At 38.1% G+C, this 22,217-nt stretch overlaps 3 protein-coding genes across 11 annotated transcripts in view; all 3 read left to right on the top strand.

Annotated features, from left to right (window-relative positions):
- Tet (Ten-Eleven Translocation (TET) family protein) overlaps nt 1–5,907 on the top strand; it is a 74,975-nt gene extending 69,068 nt beyond the window's left edge. For all 7 annotated transcript variants that reach the window (XM_089847268.1, XM_089847266.1, XM_089847269.1 and 4 more), the window contains one exon: nt 61–5,907. In XM_089847268.1, the coding sequence (XP_089703394.1) occupies nt 61–4,578 (4,518 nt within the window). In that variant the 3' untranslated portion in view covers nt 4,579–5,907. The remainder of the gene's footprint in view (nt 1–60) is intronic.
- Nucleotides 5,908–6,966: 1,059 nt separating this feature from the next.
- GC (gamma-glutamyl carboxylase) lies at nt 6,967–11,442 on the top strand. Of its 2 annotated transcripts, XM_089847062.1 has the most exons (16): nt 6,967–7,284; nt 7,349–7,414; nt 7,866–7,934; nt 8,000–8,098; nt 8,166–8,865; nt 8,977–9,132; nt 9,192–9,357; nt 9,423–9,501; nt 9,563–9,669; nt 9,747–9,910; nt 9,966–10,096; nt 10,150–10,398; nt 10,466–10,620; nt 10,689–10,864; nt 10,928–11,064; nt 11,145–11,442. In XM_089847062.1, the coding sequence occupies exons 5-16, from the start codon at nt 8,709–8,711 to the stop codon at nt 11,235–11,237; spliced, it is 1,770 nt and encodes a 589-aa protein (XP_089703188.1). In that variant the 5' UTR covers nt 6,967–7,284; nt 7,349–7,414; nt 7,866–7,934; nt 8,000–8,098; nt 8,166–8,708; the 3' UTR covers nt 11,238–11,442. The 2 variants fall into 2 exon arrangements, with proteins under 2 accessions (XP_089703188.1, XP_089703189.1); XM_089847063.1 differs by lacking the exons at nt 6,967–7,284; nt 7,349–7,414; nt 7,866–7,934; nt 8,000–8,098; nt 8,166–8,865 and adding an exon at nt 8,868–8,903.
- A 298-nt stretch (nt 11,443–11,740) lies between these two features.
- LOC149650667 (uncharacterized) lies at nt 11,741–22,179 on the top strand. 2 transcript variants are annotated; one of them, XM_089847261.1, is made up of 5 exons: nt 11,741–11,818; nt 12,539–12,672; nt 12,786–12,882; nt 17,912–18,012; nt 18,483–22,179. In XM_089847261.1, the coding sequence occupies exon 5, from the start codon at nt 18,604–18,606 to the stop codon at nt 22,033–22,035; it is 3,432 nt and encodes a 1,143-aa protein (XP_089703387.1). In that variant the 5' UTR covers nt 11,741–11,818; nt 12,539–12,672; nt 12,786–12,882; nt 17,912–18,012; nt 18,483–18,603; the 3' UTR covers nt 22,036–22,179. The 2 variants fall into 2 exon arrangements, with proteins under 2 accessions (XP_089703387.1, XP_089703386.1); XM_089847260.1 differs by lacking the exons at nt 17,912–18,012; nt 18,483–22,179 and adding an exon at nt 13,202–17,773.
- Nucleotides 22,180–22,217: the final 38 nt, after the last annotated feature.

Below are 22,217 nucleotides of genomic sequence, written 5' to 3'. Positions count from 1 at the left end.
TATTCATTTCTAAAATTTCGATTTCTGTCACAGTGCTAAGATTTATTTTAATCAATAAAGATGAGAAGTGGAGCCTTAGAAGTTCTTAATAAATACCCCGTGGATCTACGCATACGCCGAACTCCTTTAGGACCCTGTAAAAAACGTGGTCGCAAACCAGCGAGTCTTCAGAACTCTCCGTGCAAAGATGGTCTGTTATCACCCGGCTTTTCGAGTTCAGCACCCCTCATTTGTAGCCCAAGTACGCCATCACCACGCAAGTACAAGAAACGGACTCCCAAGAAGGATCTTTCCAAGGAAAACTTTCCTCAAGATAGGTTCACTTTCCCGATTGATTTCGAAAAGTCTTCTGGTAATAAAGTACGGAAGAATTTGTCTTTATTGGCCCACAACGATGTATTTACTGACGCTGGTAGTCAGTTAGGGACGTTAGTACAGGATATAAAACGCGAAGAGTACCATAGTGACAACGAGGAATTTAGAACGTTCGATGAAGGAGAGTTATCGAATTCTTCTAAAAACTTAGCAGCTACCCTTTTTCCCAATCTTAGTTATCATTTAAGCACCAAAACTAGCGTCGAAACTCGACTCGCAAACAGCCAAGGCTTAGACGTTCCCGGATTGTCGCAAAGAGGTAAGAATGGAGTTCAAAAATGGTGCGCGTCTATTAGCAACTATGAAAAACGGACGTTGAGTTCAATAAGAGATGACGGGGGCTTCAGTAACAGTTCGTTTAATTTTGACGACTCGTTGTCTTCGAGTCAAAAGGGTGATGGTAAGGATGGGAATATTGGCTTTGAGACCCAACCGCCGCAAAATTTTCAATCATTCATTTCTAACTCTCGGAACTCATTGGAAAATAAGAATCAAAGCTTAGGCAACAATTTTCCGATGAATCAAAATAAGCTAGAATCACTCTTAAATTCCGGGCGTTCTTCCGGTTACTCCATGGATGATAATTGCGTAAGCAGTCAGAAAGAAACTAGTCCGAGTCGTGAAAGGTTTGAACAATCTTTTAACACCACGACGAAAATTAAATCTGAGCTTGATAACCAAATTATAAATCAAACGGATATGTATAAACATACGCAATCTTCACAAATATCCATACATAATCAAAACCAGGACGCTCAAACCATCCATACGCTCAATTCATCCCCGACATTTGCGACAGGAGGTTCAATGCCATATCAAGTACCTTTTGAACAATATAATAATCAGTCGAGCGTAAAAAGCCTAGAAGTCACGCAAAGATCTCAGTCATCAATAAGTTCCGCCAACGAATTGCCAAATCGTCATCAATATGTCATGTCACCCAAGGGTACTCCTAAATCGCCTGTATACATGCGGCAAAGGAATCAGATGGTACCCCAATCAATAAACGTACCTGAACCTAATCATATGGCCAATTTTCTACGACCACACGCGCCATATCATCAGTCCTCTGCTCAGTCCATAACATTGAATCAACAAACGCAACAACTACTACCGATGCATCAACAAGCGAAATCATCCACGTTCGTTCAAGACAGACAACCAACAGTAGAAACTCAAAATAATCAACTTTATCAACAGTCGAGTATACATGAGCAACAAACTCAGTTGCCATTGTATCTTCAACAAGTGCACAATCCAGTTTCGCAACACCAACAGCAACTGCCTTCGGCACCAGTGCAACATCAACAGCCACCTCAGTATCGTCAGACGCAATCCCCAATGAATCCTCAACAATCTCAGTTACCTATGATGCAGCAAACTACGCAGCCTACGAGGTACATTCAACATTCTCATTCACCGCTGAGCCAAACACCTATGCAATCGAAAACGAGACCACCTCAATCAACGATGAATAATGTACCGCCCACTTCTTTACCAATGCCCGTCCACGTATCTAGATCCCCCGCGCAATCTCCAATTTTAAATCCACCCTCAAAGTCACCAATTTCTACTAACCCACCTCAGTCCCCAAAGCAAAATATTTCTACACGATCACCATTACACACGCAACTACCTCAATCACCAAATCAAAACCCACCCTCCAAATCGCCCATGCCAAGTGACACGCCACAGTCACCGATCTATGGCCAATCTTCTAACAAATCTCACATGCCTTTTCAATCACCAATAATGAAAAAATCTGATCAGTCCCCGATTCCAAATCAACCACCGCCCTCTCATATACCCACCGAACAGCCTAGACAACATCAAACTCAACCTCAAATTAATGAGTTGGCCCGAACATCACCCAGGTACACAGTGTCACCGGTCCATTATAAATTAAATCAGCCGAATGCCTATTCCCAAATCTTGCCGCCACCGGCTAGCCAATTGTTATTAAAGTTACCAAGGCAACCATCTCAACCGATTCAATTATCACTCATGTATCCGCCAAGGAATGTTTCACCCAGTCAAACAAGTCCTCCGCCGAGACATTTACATCGAATACCATCTCCAAAACAGTCCCAGAACTATTCGGAGCCTACATTATCAACTGGTCAGTACCAAGTAACACCAGGTCCACGGCAACCTGTTCAATCGCAGCCACGTTTTCAAGCACCACAATCGCCAACCAGATTTCTATATCCGAGTCAGACAAGGACTAAGCCGCTGATATTGCAAAGAAAGGCAATTTCGAAATCAACATTTCCTCAGAAAATGGAAGTGGAAAAACCGCCTACCATAATATATCAGCAACCAAAAGAAAAAGGGATATTGAAACGTGATACCAGAGTCCCTGAACCTAATGATATAGCCCAGATTCCCAGTTGGTCGGCAGATGAAGAACCCAAGTCACCGAGCAAACCACCGACATCTCCTTTTAGACTTGATCAACTTGACGGGCAGTCGGATATGATTATCTCCAATGATCCTACGTCCAACAACCAGAATTTGGGTTCGCCACAATATGGACCAGTGACCAGCTATGGAAACCCTAATTTTAGCTACAACGATACGAGCCAAAGATTTCCATCGCAAATAGACGCGGCGAACTTTCAATACCAATCTACGTATTCACCATCGTTACAAATGACGCAAACTTACCAAGTCAAGTCAGAAATCACGGAAGCCTTTGACCAAAACTACGGAAGTAATTACAACTTTACAACGAGAGTTAAAGATGAGTATGAGTTTTCTGAAGAGCCTCCGATTACCAAACAAGAGTTCAGCACCGCGCCGTGTTATAACCGTCCCTACGAATACGCGGATCATTGTTACGCGACACAAAGTAACGTTCAAGCACCGTTTCTTCCATCGTTTAAAAACGCGTTTATGGGGAACAAATACGACCAAGACAATTCGGACTTTACTTATCCAAACTTTTCCTTTCCCAACATTAAGGGAGAACCGCGAGATGATTATAATTTTCCCTCTGTGAATGAGGATCACAATTATTTCTGCAACGTCAAGAAGGAGCCAATTGAAAGCGTACCCTTAGAAGAAATTGTCGAGGTACATTCGGACAGCGAAACTAATTTCAAGGACGACGAAATTGGCGGAGTAGCCGTAGCGTTAACGCATGGTTCGGTGTTGTTTGAATGCGCCAAACACGAGCTACACGCTACAACGGCCCTAAAAAATCCTGACAGAAAGAACCCTACGAGAATAAGCCTCGTATTTTATCAACATAAAAATTTGAACACCGCTCACCACGGAGAGCAGGAATACGAAAAGAAAATGGAAGCCAAACGCCAGGAAGAGGGCTACGAAGAACGAAAATTGGGACGCAAGCGAAAAGTTGCAGATTTTGAAGGGAGTCCAATTGAGGGATCTCCCAAAAAAGATATTTATTCCAACACCTCCACATTTCAGCCTAATTCGACGTATAATTTTCAAATACCGGAGGCTGCCTCAGTCAATCAAATCGCAAACTCATTATGCAATCGTCAGAATGACAACAGCACCCCGTTGTACAGCGTTGGCCCAACCACATCAACCCGTAATAATATCGCTACCAATATGAATCTGGGTGCCGTGACAACTAATCAGAACTTTGCGCAAATGACATCAAATCCGAATGTAGGCGCGATAAAAACAAACCCGAATTCAAACTTATCATACAGCACGGGCATCATGGCATCCACTCATAATCTTATCTACAACATAGGCGCCACGTCATCGAATCAGAATTCAAACATCGTGAACCCTATGGGTATAACAACAACAACCAGTCCAAGTAGTGGCTTAACATACAGTATGGGCTCCGCAACGAGTAATCAGAGTACAAATGTAACGAACAGTTACAACTCTCCAATTACAAACGCTAATTTTGCAAAGCCTATCACTAGCGAACCATCGCCAAATCCTTATAACTTATACCAACCAAATCAGCGGAATAGTTTGACTTTGAAACTACCTCCTAGCATATCGGAAATAAAGACGATGGTACCGCCAAATTCTAGCGCAACCGTGTCTAGCAATGTCGCTAACCAATATCGGCTACCTCCACCATTAAGCGTTCATTCAGGTGATGGTAAAAGTAGCAATCTTTTGGATATGTTCGCCTTGCCACAACCTTTATTCGTACCCAATGGTGTACCTTATCATAAATGGATGCCTGATACCACGTTAGACCCTTGATTACGTTAGTTCATTAGTTTGCTATTTAATTGCATTCATATTATTCTGCAAAGATATTTTTGACAATAATAAAAAACCTGAGATGTACAATAATGGAGATCATTTTTAGTGGTTATACTTTTTTCAAATCGTCTTAATCTTTGTTTTTTGAATATTCAATCATAAAATGTTATAATTTCATTTGCTTAACTCGAGAAATATCGTGTTTGTATTAGTATTTTTACACGTCGAAGTTAATTAGTACATTTAGTAAAAATCTACTTTGTAATTGCGTATTATCCACGAATTTATTAATTATATTCATGAATATTCAATTAACATTTTTCAAAAAAACTATTTGGTAACCATTATGGTTACGTGATTGTCCCGAGTTAAATATTCGTGAGTATAAATGTGAACTTCGTGGTTTTGTTGAACATAGAAATTATTTATTTGAAAGTAAGAGGTGATAATTGATAATTAAATACACTGCCAATAAATTTAATGTCAAATTAATTTTATGTAAAAACTATCACTCAATTAATAGTGAAAAAATTACGACTATAAGATCTCAGACTTAATTATTGTGATTTAAGTGCTATACTCTTTGAGCGACACGTGAATGTTTGTCGCTTACAAGTCGCTCAAAGGCTATAATTAATACGAAGCATTTCTCCGAGCTACGAATGCTGCCATTTATTCGCAAATTGCATTTTTGTTTTTCAATCAACTTTACTTCCACAACTGATTGGAATAAAGATTTATTACTAGTAACCTTTATTTGTTTGTCTATGGAATATATCAATCATTCTAAGACTGGTACTTAGTATAGATTCCTATGATATTTCATTAGCGGTAGAAGCAAAATTTCAATCTTAATTTGATCGATAGATGATCACGTGTTTTGACTAAAACTATATTAAATACAACATCTATATTTATAATACAAAATATAATACAGTCTAGAGAAAGAAAATAAATAAAAAAAAATTAACCAGCTAAAAATAAAAAGTGTCGGATAAAAGTATTTATGGTATTAAATATTGGTTATGTTTAATTCTTATTCTCTCATATTTTTGTTTTATTATTTATAAGAAAATAATCGTCATTATATATCAATAAGTATTTCACTTTTTACGCCAGCCGCACGTCTAGTTTTTATAGAACGCAATAGCTTGATTTTGTTTTGTTTGCTTAAATTTTTAGGCCAAACTGATCTACATATTCTTGTAGTGATTTATTTTTCTTTCATTATTAATATTGTTAAGAATTAATCCCACTTCCCTATGATTGTAGTAATGTTAAACATAACTGACAGTAAAATTAAAAATATCATGTTTTTAAATAAAATTTGGTTTTTATTTTACGTTGATGCCACGAGGGAAAAACCATTTTAATTTGGGGGTGTACCGCGTCAATTTGGCGCTCTCCTTTTTGGGCCGTTTTAGACTTAAAACGCATTGAATATTGTTCCCCAATCTTAGGGAGTACAATAATACCTCCCCCCCCGGACGCCTTCTCTAAAACAAAGTAGAAGTAGCGTTCGGTGGGAGGGGGGTGCACAATGTCAATTGGGCGCACCGCTGTTGGGCAAGTTTAGACATAACCGCGTCAGAAGAACGTTAACTAACTTGCCCCGATGTTAGGGGGCGCAAATCACTCGTTCCCCCACCTCTGGTAATAGGTCAAAAGACGAAAAAGTGAAATCATTTCGCTTTCAATTAGAGCAGAATTTGGTAACGAGTTACGTCTTTGTCAGTTGGTGCTACAACAAGTAATTGCAATGTCGTCGGACTCGGACTCGAGTGATATTGAAATAGCAAGACGACTTGCTGTTGGTACGTAATTCTAATGGTTTTATTTTTAATTAAGAACTTTAACAGGCAAAGTTTAATTATTATATTTAATGTAGAAGATAGAAATGAATATGTAACTGAACGAGAAACCTACGGGGCCCAGACAAGTGCCGCAATATCAAGAGCCGAAACGCTTTTCGGTGGTTTGTAAAAATGGTCTTACATTTTGCTGGTCACAACGGGGAAATTAGGCAGTACTTATAGGCCGATGGAGCACGTGACCTTGAACAAGTTCTTCAAGGTCATGATGACATTTTTCCCCAACCATTTACGCTTAATTTTCAAAGTCAAATTTTTGAATTTCTGTATGCGCGATGTTTACCATGTCACATGTGAAATTTCCCTTTAAATTATTCTCTTAGTCTTATTCTTAGTTCTTTTCGCCCTGTTCATTAGATTTAGTCAGTCTGGACAGTAGATCAAAATCCATGCCATCAACGTCAAGAACATCGTCAGTATATACTTATAGCATTTTTAAATAAGACTAGAATTCTTCATTTGTTTTATAAATGTTATCGTAATCTTTTAAGTATGTCATAGGGGGTTTTAAACGTTTGTTAACTAAACATTTGTCGGTTTAATTCTCACGTATTTTTTGCATATTGAAATACGTTCAATGTTTTCCAGGTTTTTTGGTTCTAGGGAAGGCAAACTTCCCCGAAAAAATATTACGTACAGGGCAAGTATTAAACCATTGTTTCTTTAATCGTGTTTAGGAACCTATAATTGTAACAGTCATTGTTAATTACGAATTGCTAAAGAAAGAATGATGGAAGGTTATCGTACGGTTACACTTTACCCTGTTTTAAATTAGTTTCTATTTTTAGGCTGGTAAACCTGTAAGACGAAGTCGCAAGGGAATTGTAGTACCGTGAGTCTTTGAAACCGCGTATTTATTTTAAACTTAATTATAACCTAATTTACTTATTTACCAGCGGATTTAGTGGAGTAGACGACCCTAGCCATCCCTACCATTTCCCAGCGAATTCTGATTCTGAAGAGTAAGATTGAAATTGTTTTAGACTTTCATTGCCCTAACCATAAGTTTATAAGATATGTTCCATAAGTATGACACTACCTATACGAGGCTAGAATTAACTACACTCGGTTTTGGAGTGCATCTTCCTATTTAGTCTGGTGAGGTCTTTGACAGAGCCTTACCAGGCGTCGCTTTACGAGAATGTATGACGATTCACCAACATCACTTCGTGACAAACTCCATAAAAACTTACGAAACATGTTTCCGTACAAACTTATGAAACATATCTTACGAACGTCTGCCCTAACTCAAAATATAGAAGGCCTATTAATCTGTAACTAAGTGGGTAAATAACACTTTCTAAGAATATACACTCGATGCTAAATGTCTCGAGGAAGGTTTGATCCCATGTTGGAAGTACTCTTCTAATGAATGAAACTTAAACTTCTTGACCCTTTATTATTCTAATTAAGGGAAGCGGCCATGGCGTCTTTTAGTAATTTCAAGGACAATCTGCTCCAATGCGCTACGGATATCAAAATGTACTTAACAAATGATTTTAAACTTCATTCGACATGATTTTAATGTAAGAAAACCTTCCGTATAGCGTTACGAGAAAAGTACCGGCACATCCAATCACACCAACCGATACCGACGATGAACTTCGAGAGACGTCGTTAAAATTACACCCAAGAAAACAAAAGAGGTACGAAATGTTTTTTTTTTGTATCTTTCAAAATTTATTATTTTCAATTTTTTTTTATTATTTTTAGTCTTCAAAATTGATTATTTTCAAATTTAATTTATTTTGTTCAGTTTTTTTTTGTTATCAACATAAACATTTTATGTATTTTGTTTATTTTTCTAAAGTTTATTTTGTTAACAACGTAAAATGTTTTTTATGTACCGTTAACAATATTGTAAATAAATTTGTATAAACCAATTCAAAATTTCGAGCTAATTTTAGTCAACGTTTAGAATGTGTTTCCTAGCAGCTTGCAAGCTTCGAATTAATTTTTCTTTTCAACGTGAAGGTGGGTGTTTACTGATTATCATAAATTTCCTATTGAAGAGTTATCTCTCTTAATAAGATTAACTACATCCAATGTTTGTGTCGGAAACAAAGGTGTTGAAACGTAGGAGTTAAGCTCTTTGCCAAATAGAGTCAGGTCGTGCCCCAGCTTCAATGAGGATTATTTAAAGATTTACTACAGGTAAAAATAGGAATTAACAGTATAGTTGTCATGGAAACTCTCGAAAGTCGAAGGAAAATATAATCCAGGGGAGGGAGGTTTGACGTCACGTTTAATGGTACAATGGTATTTTGTTACGTTAACTCGCCAGTACAGTTGGGCTTCGTATTTTCGTTTGGGAAGATGTCTTTCAGTCTGAAGCAGGCGATAAATAATTTGTCGTCAAAGTTGAATCGTCCGTGTAATCCAACCAATTTAGCCGTTTGTCGCGCGCTATTTGGTTAGTATGTCCAAGAGACTTGACTGCGGGAAATTTTTGTAAACTTATTACTGTTGTACGATTTGTAATTCGGTACAGTCCTTTCATAATAATTATTTTCTCTACTATAAGGGTTGCTTATGGTACTGGATATCTTCAAGGAACGTGGATTTCCGGTATTAAAATCGCGTTGGAGTGACCCAGACGAATGTCGGTTTCCATTGTTCGATTTCATGACTGTTCCACCATTACCATGGATGTGCGCCATTTATATCTGTATGATGATGGGTTAGTTGAAGTTAATTTTGGTTTTTTTTAGAAGTCATACTTGTAATTGTAATTTCTAGGTGCAATTGGTATCGCTCTCGGTATGGCGTTTCGATGGAGTTGCGCAATTTACATATTGTCATATTGGTACATATTTTTCCTGGACAAATCAAGATGGAATAACCACTCTTATCTATATGGTCTAATATCCATTTTGATGTTGTTCAGCAGCGCAAATAATTGCTGGTAAGTTTTTATGCCATTTAGAAAATCTTGCAGTTAGCAATTGCGTGCGTTATTTTTATAATCAGGACAGTTCACGGAATGTTGTCGAAGACACCCGGATATCGTAGCTTTCCCTGTTGGAACTATTTTGCGCTGAGAGGACAAGTGACTACGCTATTTAAATTTAAGGGAATATTCATAGTTTAAATGTGTTTTATTTTTACAGATTTTTCTGGTATACTTCATAGCCGGTATTAAAAAAATGGACAAAGATTGGATTGGAGGATATTCGATGGTGTACTTGTCAAATCATTGGGTTTTCGATGTCTTCAAGTATGATTAATTTTGTCTGGCGCTTGACCATAGGACTCCCTCCATCTAACGTATTTATTGATATTTTCCCTTTGCAGGTATTTCATATCCCGGGACAATATAGACTTTTACATTGTTCATTGGTGCGGATTTTTCTTGGACTTGACTGGAGGGTTTTTACTTATTTTTAATAAGACAAGAATAATTGGTTTCGTATTCATCGGACTATTTCATTTAATGAATTCGCAAATATTTCACATTGGTAATGAATACCTTTATGAATTACATTTAGTCGTTGACCGAACTCAAATTTACAGGCATGTTTCCGTACGTCATGATCGCGACTATGCCATTGTATTGCGATTACGATTGGCCATTGAATGTGCTTAGAAAGTTACCATTTAGAAAGGCAAAGATAATTTGTAGGAAGACCACTAAGATTATTACAGTATGGGCGAATTAACCATTTTTAATTTATTCACTAATACAATTTGGTTTTAGGAGAATGACCAGTCCAACAGTGAATCTATTAAATTACACCGAGTTGTACCACTCATTGGAATTGTTCTTCATTTTAGTTTGCAGTTATTCTTGCCTTTTTCTCAGTTTCTTACGCCTGGTTACCGTACTTGGACTAGTGGACTTTACGGTTACTCTTGGGATATGATGGTCCATAACTGGCGATTTGTCCACAATAAAGTGACCGTCGTGGACCCCCGAACTGGGAACAAATGGTTTCTCGATCCGGATGTAACTTTAATTGGTTAAATTTATTTTTATAATCTTAATTCTTCCGTTGACATTGAAATTATTGTAGGCGTGGACTCAAAATTACAGATGGACTCATCACGCGGATATGGTAAAACAATTTGCCCATTGCCTCGAATACCAAATGCGTAAGAAGCTCAACATCAGCGAAATGGAGATTTACGTTGACGTCTGGATGTCGTTAAATGGTAGATTTGCTCAAAGGTAAATTTGAAACTTTGACAATGACCTCGCCACAAAGTCCATCTTTGTAAAATGACCTCTTGTTATAGAATGTACGATCCAAATGTTGACATTTTAAAGGCATCGTGGTCACCAGTGAAGAAAGTTAACTGGGTAATGCCTGTCCTACAAGAATTTTCTAACTGGAGAAGGGATTTGAAGCAAATTGAAGAGAAGTACTTGGCTACTCATGATGAGGAAGTAGTCTTTCTCGCTGATTTCCCGAGTAATTTTAAGATTTACTCGAAACAGTAGAAGGATGGATATTAACGCTCGCATTTAATTGCAGAGCATTCGTTAATTAACTACATGGAAGAAAACTTAAATAACGTAAAAGTAAACGTGCTCAGTGGCGAAATTGCGTTGGAGGTATTGCACCAAAACTGGAGCAGTTGTGAGGTGGTAGCGCAAGGAGAAACTGTCTCTGTTAGTAGAAGTTTCATTCATTTTGAAGAAAATGTGTGCGGGGTTTTTAAGTCAGTATATTTCTTAAAATATTTACAAAGGTACCAACAGGTCATTTTCATAGGATTTCGCCACTTCAAGAACAACCCGCCTGCTACTTCTATGTATTTGGCAACCGTTCCTCGTTGCTTTAAGATTTTCATGTCTTTATAATCTTTACATTCATTAATTTAAAGTTAATTAAATGGTCTGGTGCCTGTCTCTTTAACACAAATTAGATGACTGTCATATTTCATATCAGAAACTCAAAAAGAGTATTACTTTTGCGAATTCCTAAAATATTTATATGAACTGCGTATTTGTTGTGAATTTAGGTGGTTACGCAATGAGCAAGGACCCCCCCCCCTCTGTATCTATCTTATATACCTTCAAATTAATATAAAAACCAGAGTGAAACGCATTCAAAATATATGGTACTTTGAAGTTTTAGGTTTAGAAACAATCCCCAAAATGTACTCTTAAAGATTTTCCAAACAATTTTAATAATAATAAAAAGAAACTTCAAAATTACTCCGCGCAAAACTCTTACATCTCCATTATTGTCAAATCTCCTATTCAAATTTTACGCGCCAATTATAGCAGACGACACTTTCTTCCCGCCAAATTGTATTACTTCCCAAATATCCTAGATATATTCCCGCGTTTCTGGCAGCCCGGCACGCCGCACACTTCATTGTTTTCAAAATGGCCGATGTCTTCGATCGCTTGGACAGTGGTAAGTCAACGTATTTATGGTATATTCTTCTTATTCTTCAATTTCAAATCAGAAATTTAAGTTAAAATAGACAGTTTATGTTATAAGCGACAAACGTACTCTAATTTTGAGTTAAGACACGAAGTATAAATGATAAAATTTAAGGAAACGCTCGATGTAGGGAAGGCGATTCCTCGCGGACCCTAATCAACCTAGACAACATCTCGACAAGATTCTTTGTCGCCATTTTTGCATTGGAGCTGCAATGCGCTAGCATATAGGCCTTTTGTTCCTTCTAAGTTCACACTTAATGTTTTAATAGCAGCAGCTTCACTGCATTTGCTGACAGTAGGTTTTACAGTCAAATTCGCTTGCAAATAATAATCATTATCCATAAATGTAAATTTTAATTACTACTTGTTGACATCATGATGGTAAAATAAGCGTCATTGTGGTGCCAAACCTGAGGGTATGAGACACACTGATCCTGACTTCGCCTTGAGGGGGGGGGGGCGCTATTCAGTTAATTTTATGTAGTTTCTGCCAAGCTAAAGAAATAAGGCCCTGTTTGTTGCATAGAGTACTATACAATACTACAACATAAATGTGCCTTTTGCAAAAAGTTCAAAATTTATTAATGTTGTTTAAAATTTAACAATGCTTTAAAGATTGTATTCCTAAAACAGACAGTTTTACCAAATATCTGGCCTGTCACGCTAATTCCAATCCACTTCCATATAGGTTTTGTGAATTGTCCTGTTGGTGATCGACAGATGTTTGATAGTGGTCATTTGCTTCCAGTAACATTGATTGTCTAAACAACCAACTTAAGTATGAGAGACCAATTTGTATTGCGTATGACAACTCTGTATTAGGTGAGAAATTGCTTTTCCAGGCTACACATTTGCATTCAACCATTTACTAATAATTATCTTTACTAACAATTATCTTTATTAATAATTATCTTTACTAATAATTATCTTTACAGAAGTAATGTGGATTTTATAACAACCATTCAATTTTAATCCTACTGCTGACACGCCTCTAGTATTATTCTTGAAAAGCCGGCTGCTGATATCGCAAAGGTAATTATATTTCAATTCCCAGCCATTAAAGTGGCTTGTCAATTTCATCGGGCGCTGACAAATTGAAATAATATACTGTAGGAACCTACTATAGATTCATTAATAGTATAGAATGTGCAAAACAGTCCTGGTTTTAGTCTTGGACACTTATTACTTGTACCGTTTAAGTTACGCTAAGTAGGACTAAGGTGTAATTTTTTCGGTTTGGTGATAATAAACTGTAGTTATTGTTGACAGTACTGACATTATTCGGGAAAATTAAACCATCTACCATATTTAAGATTTTAGTTTGGTAACATTTCTGTAAATGTAACTGTAGGTCACCATGGCCAATATAGAGGAACGAGAATTATCATATTCTGATTCCATTGGAACTTTGACCACTAACGGAAACACTTTACCTCGCTCCGTTAAGAGTAAAGTCACAACGACAAAGCGTATTTCTGATAATCTAGTCGATAGACCTATTCAACCTCTTAAGTACAATTGCGTGTATTGTTCCAAGAAATTGGCGAGCCTGGCCAAAAAGTTAGAACACGAAGATACTCACGAAATTCTTAATGAAACCAAGACGTATAAATGCGACGAATGTCGCGTATCATTTCGAAATAAAGTTCTTTTACGAAAACACGCGTGCGCCCCGAAAAAGCCTACAACCAAAGCTACTAAATCTAAATCAAACGAAAAACCCAAACAAAAACGCGATACTGAATGTAACGCTAATTTATGCCGACAATATCAATGTCCAGTTTGCCAGAAATGTTTCTCTTCTACATTCCTTTACGAAAGACATTACGTTGGACAGCATAGTAAAATTAAGCCTTACGCGTGCAAGGAATGCGGTTGTAGATATAGCTACTCTGATAGTTTGAGGGGTCATAATAAACTGGAAAAGAAGCATCTAACGAAAGGTAGATATCCTTGCGAGCAATGTCAAAGAGTATTCACCAACGGCAAATGCTTAAACCAGCATAAGCGCGTTGTCCATTCTAAGAGTCCGAGCAATCAGTCCACTTTCGGTAATGATAGCCCAGAGGGTCAAGTTAGCGATTTACCTGGTAAGGTTGAAAATGAAATTGTTCCCAAATTGGAAGAGAAACCATTTCTCTGTGACATATGTGGCGAGTGTTTCGTTATCGAAGTAAGCTTGTTAATTCACAAAGAGAGCCACGTCAAGTTTAAGAAAGATGATTTAACGTATGGAAAATCACACCGTAACAAATTGATTGATAAAAGATCCAGCTCGAAAAATTACGTTGAGGATGATTTAAACGTGTCGAAACAAAAGCCCAAAGTCCTCGCTATTAATACGTTCGATAAAAGGTCAAGTGAAAACGCCAGCCACGATACTAGTAACATTCAGCCACTTTCAAACCCTGACGTAATAACCATTAACATTACTAACAATGGCATTAATAAAAATCTGCTGTTAGATGCTCGAAACAGCAGCATTTGTGCCAAACAAAACGCGACAATCACCGATGTTCCTAGCGTTTCGTTGCTTCGTCGTCGATTGTGTAACGATGAAGAATTGGGTTCAACTCCTAGGGAAAATAAGAGACATTTGAAGATGGGTGGCGTAGAAATAAGTACCGTTGAACCAAAATCAAAAAGACCTAAATTAGAGTCAAGTTCGCCCGATACAGAATCAAATCCCAAGGATAGCGCAGTTAGTCGAAGCAATGTCATAGATACGGTACAAAATAAATGGAGGAAAGGGGGTGACGCTTTTAAATTCCGCCGTTTTATGATGGATAAAGTCTTAGGAGTGGATGACACCAACGAAACTAGTCCCTTTAAACTACCCAAGCTTCCAGATTTAAATCAAAAAGATTTTGATATGTCGCCAGATGTTGGTACCCTGAAATGGAATGACAAATTCTATCGCAATCGCAATGGCGTAAAGCGTTTACCGAGTAAAAAGAAATTTGCTAAGAAATCCGCGGGAACGCGACACTCGCAACGTGAAAAGAAAGTAATCTCCTACGAAGAGGCCGTCATAGACGACATTCTTCTCGAGTATGATAATGAAGATGGAGGATATCTATTTAACGAGAAACTGAAACATATAGAGTCTGTTAAAAAATCCTTGGAGGATTTTGATCCACCCGTTAAAAAATTTGATACACCGCCTGTACAAGTTTCAACTGGTCTTCCTACGTGCTACGTGAATCTGTCGCAATTAGCCAAGAAAAATAAGAGGAAAAAACTCCGAGATAAAAAATTGAGAGATAGAGCAAAGCTTTCACTGGGAAATCAGAGCACTGAAAATGAGGAGTCTCTGAAGGCTAGTAATTCCGTTTTAATTCTTTCACGCTTGAATATTGACCCAGAAAGCCTCGATTTAACGTGTGTTTTATGCGAGCGACGTTTTACCACTCTTGATCGCAAGAAACGTCATTTGTTCAAGTCTCATAAAACTCGACCGTATCAGTGCAAAGGATGTGATCTGATGTTCCCCTCTAAAACCAATTTATCACGACATTATCTCGGGCAGCATATAGGAAATTATTTTCATTGCGAATTCTGCGAGCTATCATTCAATTACAACGATACCCTCAACCATCACATTCGACGTAATCACTCTGATACCTTACCTTTTGGATGCGACCTCTGCGCCAATCGATTCGAAGATCAAAGCGACGTTAAAGATCACAAACGTCTCGCGCATATGTGCCAATATTGCGGAAAACTCGTGGCTGATAAATACGAACACGAAAAACGTAGGAATTGCGTTGAAAGACGGCGTCGTCTCGATTATCGCGCGATGGCCAATGGGATGCCAGATGCCAGAATGATCTCGAGAGATGCCAAGTTTTCCCAGGAAGAAAGCCAAGTACCTCGCTCAGACGTTTCAGATCAATTCCAGAAGAATAAACCTATGGTTCTTCCGAAACCTAAGGCTTCCAGAAGTAAAGTAGTTTGGAAACGAAGGACAGTCAATCGTGTCACCCCACCTAAAGATTTGTCTGGTCCCAACTCAACTTATAGCTCTCCTCTGATAGAAAGACCAGATACTTGCTCAGAAGTATCTTCTCATTTAATAAGTACAAACATTACTGCCCCTTCTTTATCGGATGAAAATTTAATTTTAAATCCAGACTCTAATCAAGAGTTACTGGATGAGTTAGTCATGATGCCAATCGGCAGTGTTCCTATTAGCGATGACCAGCTGGTACAGGAAACAATTTTTTCAGGCCTTTTACAAGTAGAACCCGCTAGTGTCGCCTTATCAGTAATAGAAACGGAACGTACCAAAACTTTAGAAACCATTAGTGTTAGCCCAGAAGGTATCGCCACTACAGGCCCAAGTAGTTCGAAAGGTACCAATAAGGTAGATCGCATTTTTTCCGAAGGTACCAATAAGGTAGATCCTATTAGTTCGGAAGGTACCAATAAGGCAGATCCCATTATTTCGGAGGGTACCAATAAGGCAGATCCCATTATTTCGGAGGGTACCAATAAGGCAGATCCCATTACTTCGGAAGGTACCAATAAGGCAGATCCCATTACTTCGGAAGGTACCAATAAGGCAGATCGAATTATTTCGGAAGGTACCAATAAGGCAGATCTCATTATTTCGGAAGGTACCAATAAGTCAGATCCCATTATTTCGGAAGGTACCAATAAGGCAGATCTCATTATTTCGGAAGGTACCAATAAGGCAGATCTCATGATTTCGGAAGGTACCAATAAGGCGGGTCCCATGATTTCGGAAGGTACCAATAAAGCGGATCCAATTATTTCGGAAGGTACCAATAAAGCGGATCCAATTATTTCGCAAGCTACCGACACTACAGGTCCCATTATTTCGCAAGGTACACCCACTTTAAGTCCACTATGTTCAGAAGCCCCTAGTACTTCGAACCAATACATTCCCAGTACTTCAGATCCATTGTTAGAAGTATCCACTCGCTTAGACCAACAATCTGATTCGGAAGCGTCTAGTTCGTCGGATTCGTTGAAAGAACAAGAAACAGAGCAATCTGTACTTGAAAATACGACTAGTTCAGACCAAAATGAGGCATTTGAAAAGTCCATTCACGACCAATATCTTTGCCCTCACTGCGGTAAAGAGTTTCCTGAATTAAAGAAAAAAAATAGTCACGAATATAATGTACACCGTAGACGGAAAAAAGTTAGGGATCCCCCTGCACCTCGAGACTTTAAATTTAGTTGTCGTTTTTGTGAAAGAAAGTTTACAACGAGATCTGGCTTAGGTCTTCACGTAAGAAATTCGCATTCGGGCAAGAAACCTAAGCGACAGAACAAGTAAACGATCGCGACACGAAAGATAGTATTACGTTGAACGTCTGAGCAAATGAATGGCTTTCATTTGAAAATTAAGGTACATGCATTTTCATGATATTGGCCAAGAATTAACCTACTTAAGTCCTCTTTTTGCCAATTTTTCAATTTATATTCCTATTTTCTTTACAAATGTTTAATATTGTGCCATGAAAAGAAACAAGGTATTGTTTTAACTCCAAGTTGGGAGTTGTTTTCAAAGTTCAAAGTTATTTTACGGGTTTTCAAACTCCAAGTTGGAGTTTGTTTTTTTTTCCTTTCAATATTACGTTTTTGCATTACAGTTTGTTTAATTTCAAAAACAGTTCGATTTTTGATATTTTTATTAACTCCTCTTTTTTTACTTTGTACCCAATTTTTTTTTCATTTCTCAAAATTTGAAAATTGCTCAATTATTTTACTCGCAACTACGTATTTTTTTTTTTAAGAAAAAAGTGTGCAAAACTTAAGATTTTATAATTTAATTAAAAATGAGATTATTTTAATTTTTTTTGTAATTTTTTTTCTCCCCATGGCCAAATGTATCTTAATAAAACCATTTTTTATAGAATTAATAAATAAATAAAGCTTATTTTCAAAATAATGTACTATGCTGTTGTGATTTCTCCCTTGCACATAGTGTCCAATTGGAATAGGCCTTTTTTGCACATTATACGATGCAAATGCCCGATATATCCAGTATAATGAAAACATATATTTTTTTTTTTCGTTTATTTACAAGGTGCAAGGAAGGGATCACAACTGCAAAGGGATACTTGCTTATACAACAACATTGTGATCAAAAAATGCTGGGTGATCATCATTTGAACTCTATACTTAAAGGTAAGAAAGTTTTCTCTTGCGCTTGCTTCTTTGCTTTTTCCATTGTCGCGATTACTGATGAGATGAAGGCTCTTTTACGCTGTACCAAGTCGTGAAATAAGTTGTTGAACGCGTGTTGTTAGGTGCAACGGTTGTTCGGGGAAATAACTAAGCGCTTCTTCAATAAGGTTAATTCTGAGCTATCATTCTCAAAAACGTAGTTTGCATTCTGTTTTGCGATAATTGTTGCTACTTAATGTTTTACTTACCTCGGGGTGTATAAATTTCGGACACATCGTTGAAATTCTTCGTACCCGTTAAAGCATGTTTAATGAATGCAATGTAGGCTTTGAAACTCTTTGCGTTTAAAATTCATTCCTTAACGTAGTAATGGTCTTGCGTGTTTAAATTCGCAATTGCATGAGTTCCCACTCACCATCTTCACTCTTTGAGGTTTTAATGCCATAGTTAAGAATACGATTTTATTTAAGCGTTGAAACTGCCATCGGATGGATCGAGTTACTAATTCGGCAAGAACTACGAGCCCAAGATCGTTGAACCTTTAATAATTTGCGCAGTTGTTAGTTAATTGTATCCCCGCTAAAATCGAAAATGGACATTCTTCGCAACACGTTATTAAGTGAAAAGAAATTTCCTTGCGGCTCGTGCGGCCAACGCTTTGACACTAGTAGACAAGTTATGCTGCATTTAAAATCTAAATCGTGTCAGGTCAAAAATCAAACTCAAATGAACGCCCCCTTGAGTGTCGATCTAATGAAATGCGAGGATTGCGGCAAGAGCTTCTTAACAAAACGACAAATATTATATCACAAAAAGACCAACAAGTGCAAGGTATCTACGAAAAAGGTAGATAAAGTCCCGGTAAAGAAGAGTACGGCCGATTCACCTGCTAAAATGGTTAAACATTATCAGTGTCAAACGTGCGGTAAAGTTTTTCCAAGCAACGGCAATTATATTCGACATTATTTAGGTCAACACGGTAACAGAAAGTTTGTTTGCGACGAGTGCGGCTTTAGGTTTAATTATTCGGATTCTTTGAGGCGACATAAACAGTTGAAACCTTCTCAAACGCGAAAGAAAGTTTACCCTTGCCGTTTATGCGAAGATAAGTTCACTAATAGCAGATGTTTAAGCTCGCATCTCGAAATGTGGCACAAAGTGGACTCCCCTAGGAAAAAGAAATTGACGACTGATGGTACCGGTTCTAGCCCGCAATCGCTTAGAGGATTGAATGGTTTGTCCTCTCCAAAGACATCTTTCGAAAATAAATCGGCGAAAAACCTCCAAGGAACTTCAACTACCCAAGTTACCGTAACTAAAGACGTGAGATTATTTAATTCTATGCCAAAGAAATTAGTTAGCCCTGGTGACAGAAATACTACGGTCACTACTTCATCCCAAAAGCCCGCTTCTACGCAGCTTCTATCAAAGAAACTCGCATCCGCAGTCCAATTATCACCTCAGAAAACGTCGCAACCCGTCAAGAAAATCCCTCTTTCTTTTTTAAAGAAATCGGTACAATCTACTCATTTTTCATCGACGGAACCAGGTCACTCGATGCCATTAAACCCGGTGGTTCAACCTGGGGCCAAGAAACTCGCTCGTATGAAGAAAACTCCTTCCCTGCGAGGGAAATCGACTGAAAACTCGCTTATCAAACTTAGCCCCGTAAAAGTCAAACCAATGACGTCTCCTACTTATCCCTATAACGCCTTGGTTAAAAATAATAAAGCGAACAGAGCCTACAAGAGTTTCAATGGAATGACGGTACAATCGGGAGTCCCTCTTAAATTGGACAGACCCGTAAATAAGGCTTATAAAAGTTTCTCAAGTACCATGCCTCCTGGCAGCCGAATGTGGGAGATTCAAACGGAAATGATAAGACAGATGTCCTCCTCTAAGATTACTAATTCAACAACCACCAATTCCTCAGCTAGTTCCTCTAATGGCGAAGATACCGATGAAGAAAATGTTGATGGCGATAGGAAACCGCATATTTGTATCGAATGTGGCGAGGCCTTTACGATTTTGAAAAAATTAACCGAGCATCAACGAGTAAAACACAACCATACACCGGACGCGTGGCCCGAGCTAAATAAAAAACCAGGGCCAGCTTCTAAAACAATTGGTAAATTGAAGAAGCGCAGACCCGGACCAGCCTCAAAGACATTGACTAAACAAGAAAAACCAGATCCCTTTATTGAGTCGGAAACCCTCGAGTCACTACCGTCAAAATCGTCGGAATTTGTGCCGACAACGTCAACGGAACAAATTAATTGGTCCCTCTATGACGAAAAACCTTTTATTTGCGGCGTTTGCAATCGAGTTTTTATAATAGAAGCTAGCCTAATTATACACAGACAAGAAGCGCACGGTGGTCAATCCAGTATGCCTACACCAAACGAAATCGAGAGTTCGGAAAATATAGACGAGTCGGAAGACAAGAAGATTCAGTTGCAAGACGACGACTCGCTTCGAAGGAAATCCAAAACAGTTTCCTATATAGAACCTCAAACGGATGAAACTTTGAACATTGACCCCGAAAAGATTGATCCGGAACTTCTTCCGTTTCTTTTTGATGACGATAATTACCACGGACATTCCCTACGTAAGAAAAGGAAGCTAGTGTCTTACGAAGAACCCGCTGACTTTGTAATTGATTCGGATAATGAAATTAAAGAGAGTCGTAAGAAAGTATCAGCGTCTAAACGGTTTCCTAAAAAGTCCGCCGCAGTCAAAAAGCCCGCTGAAAATCAACCCAGCGTTTCCAGTCAACTTGGACAGTGTTACGTGGTCATGGAAAAATTAAGCGACGATCAAATTAAGACCAAGTATTCCTCGAATTCTTCGAGGAAGACCGTACCCAAGAAAAAATCGTCCAATAAAAATCTAAGCCCGTTTCAAATTTTACAAAAATACGATATTGAAGTTGAAGATTACGAAAATATGACGTGCGGAATTTGCGGAGTGCAATCAAATAGCGTTCAAGATAAAATAGCGCATTTAAGGTCCCACAAACGCAGTGTTCAGTGTAAACTCTGCAAAGCTATATTTACAAGACGTTGTTCCTTAAAAATTCATTTCGTTTCTCAGCATATTGGAAAAGGATTGTTTTTCTGCGAAATTTGTAAGCAGTCATTCCATAATCAAGCGACATTAAAGACGCATACAAAGTCACATTCGGAAACCGTAGTTACTAAAGAAAAGCGGTTTAGACACGATTGCAGTCAATGCGAGGCGGTATTCCGTCGAAAATCATCCTTGGACAAACACATTAAACAACACGCCAGCTTTACCTGGTACAAATGTACTTGCGGAAAGCAGTTCGAAACCAAATACGGACGTCGAGTACATCGGAAAAATTGTTTCGGCGCTCAACCCAAGTATTTTGGGAATTGTTACGTAGTTCTTGACAAGTTAACGGATGAAGAGATCAACTTGTATACTTACCTACCTCAGAAAAAGGATAACAATATTGAAGACTCGGAGAATGTAACGGGCGCTGATATGGGCGCGGAGATAGACGACCCTGCCAAGCTGACATGCACGGAGATTCTGGAAAAATATGGAATACAACCCGAAGAAGAGGATACGGGATTGAGCTGCAACGTTTGCGGTATGCTTTTTGACTCGTTACTAGCGAAGCAGACACACATGAGAAGTCACAAGTACCGAAATCGCTGCAAAGTTTGCAGGAAGTTGTATTCGTCACCAACAAGTTTAAAAAGACATTACATAGGCCAGCATTTAGGCACGAAACTTTTCAAGTGCAAACATTGCGATAAAGCTTTTAACTATCGCGATATGCTAAATATTCATCTACGCTCGCATACCGAAGAATCGACAAAAATGTTTTGCCGATTTTGTCCTTTAACATTTATGAATTATTGGACGCGCGATAAGCACGAGTTTAAGGAACATACTGGTATCAAGCCTTACTGCTGCAAATACTGCAATTTACGGTTTTTGGTTCGAAATACGTATTACTGTCACCAGAGGCAATGCGCGAAAATTTCTACCTAACAATGGGTATCTTTTGTTGTAAAGCGAGTCAACTATGATATGTCTCGATGTTTTGAATTTTTCCTCTGTTTTTCTTCATTCCCTTACTTAATTATTAACGAATGTACCAATATGGAAATATACTTCTGGTTTAACAACACTTGATGGCATTGTCTTTATATTTTTACCAAATGTATTTTTAA

Source organism: Phalangium opilio, unplaced genomic scaffold, assembly GCF_054372755.1.
Source record: "Phalangium opilio isolate 3A_F unplaced genomic scaffold, DU_Popi_V2 ptg000082l_1, whole genome shotgun sequence".
Taxonomy (NCBI): domain Eukaryota; kingdom Metazoa; phylum Arthropoda; class Arachnida; order Opiliones; family Phalangiidae; genus Phalangium; species Phalangium opilio.
The sequence above is the reverse complement of the archived record's forward strand: the minus strand, read 5'-3'. Positions and strand labels throughout refer to the sequence as shown.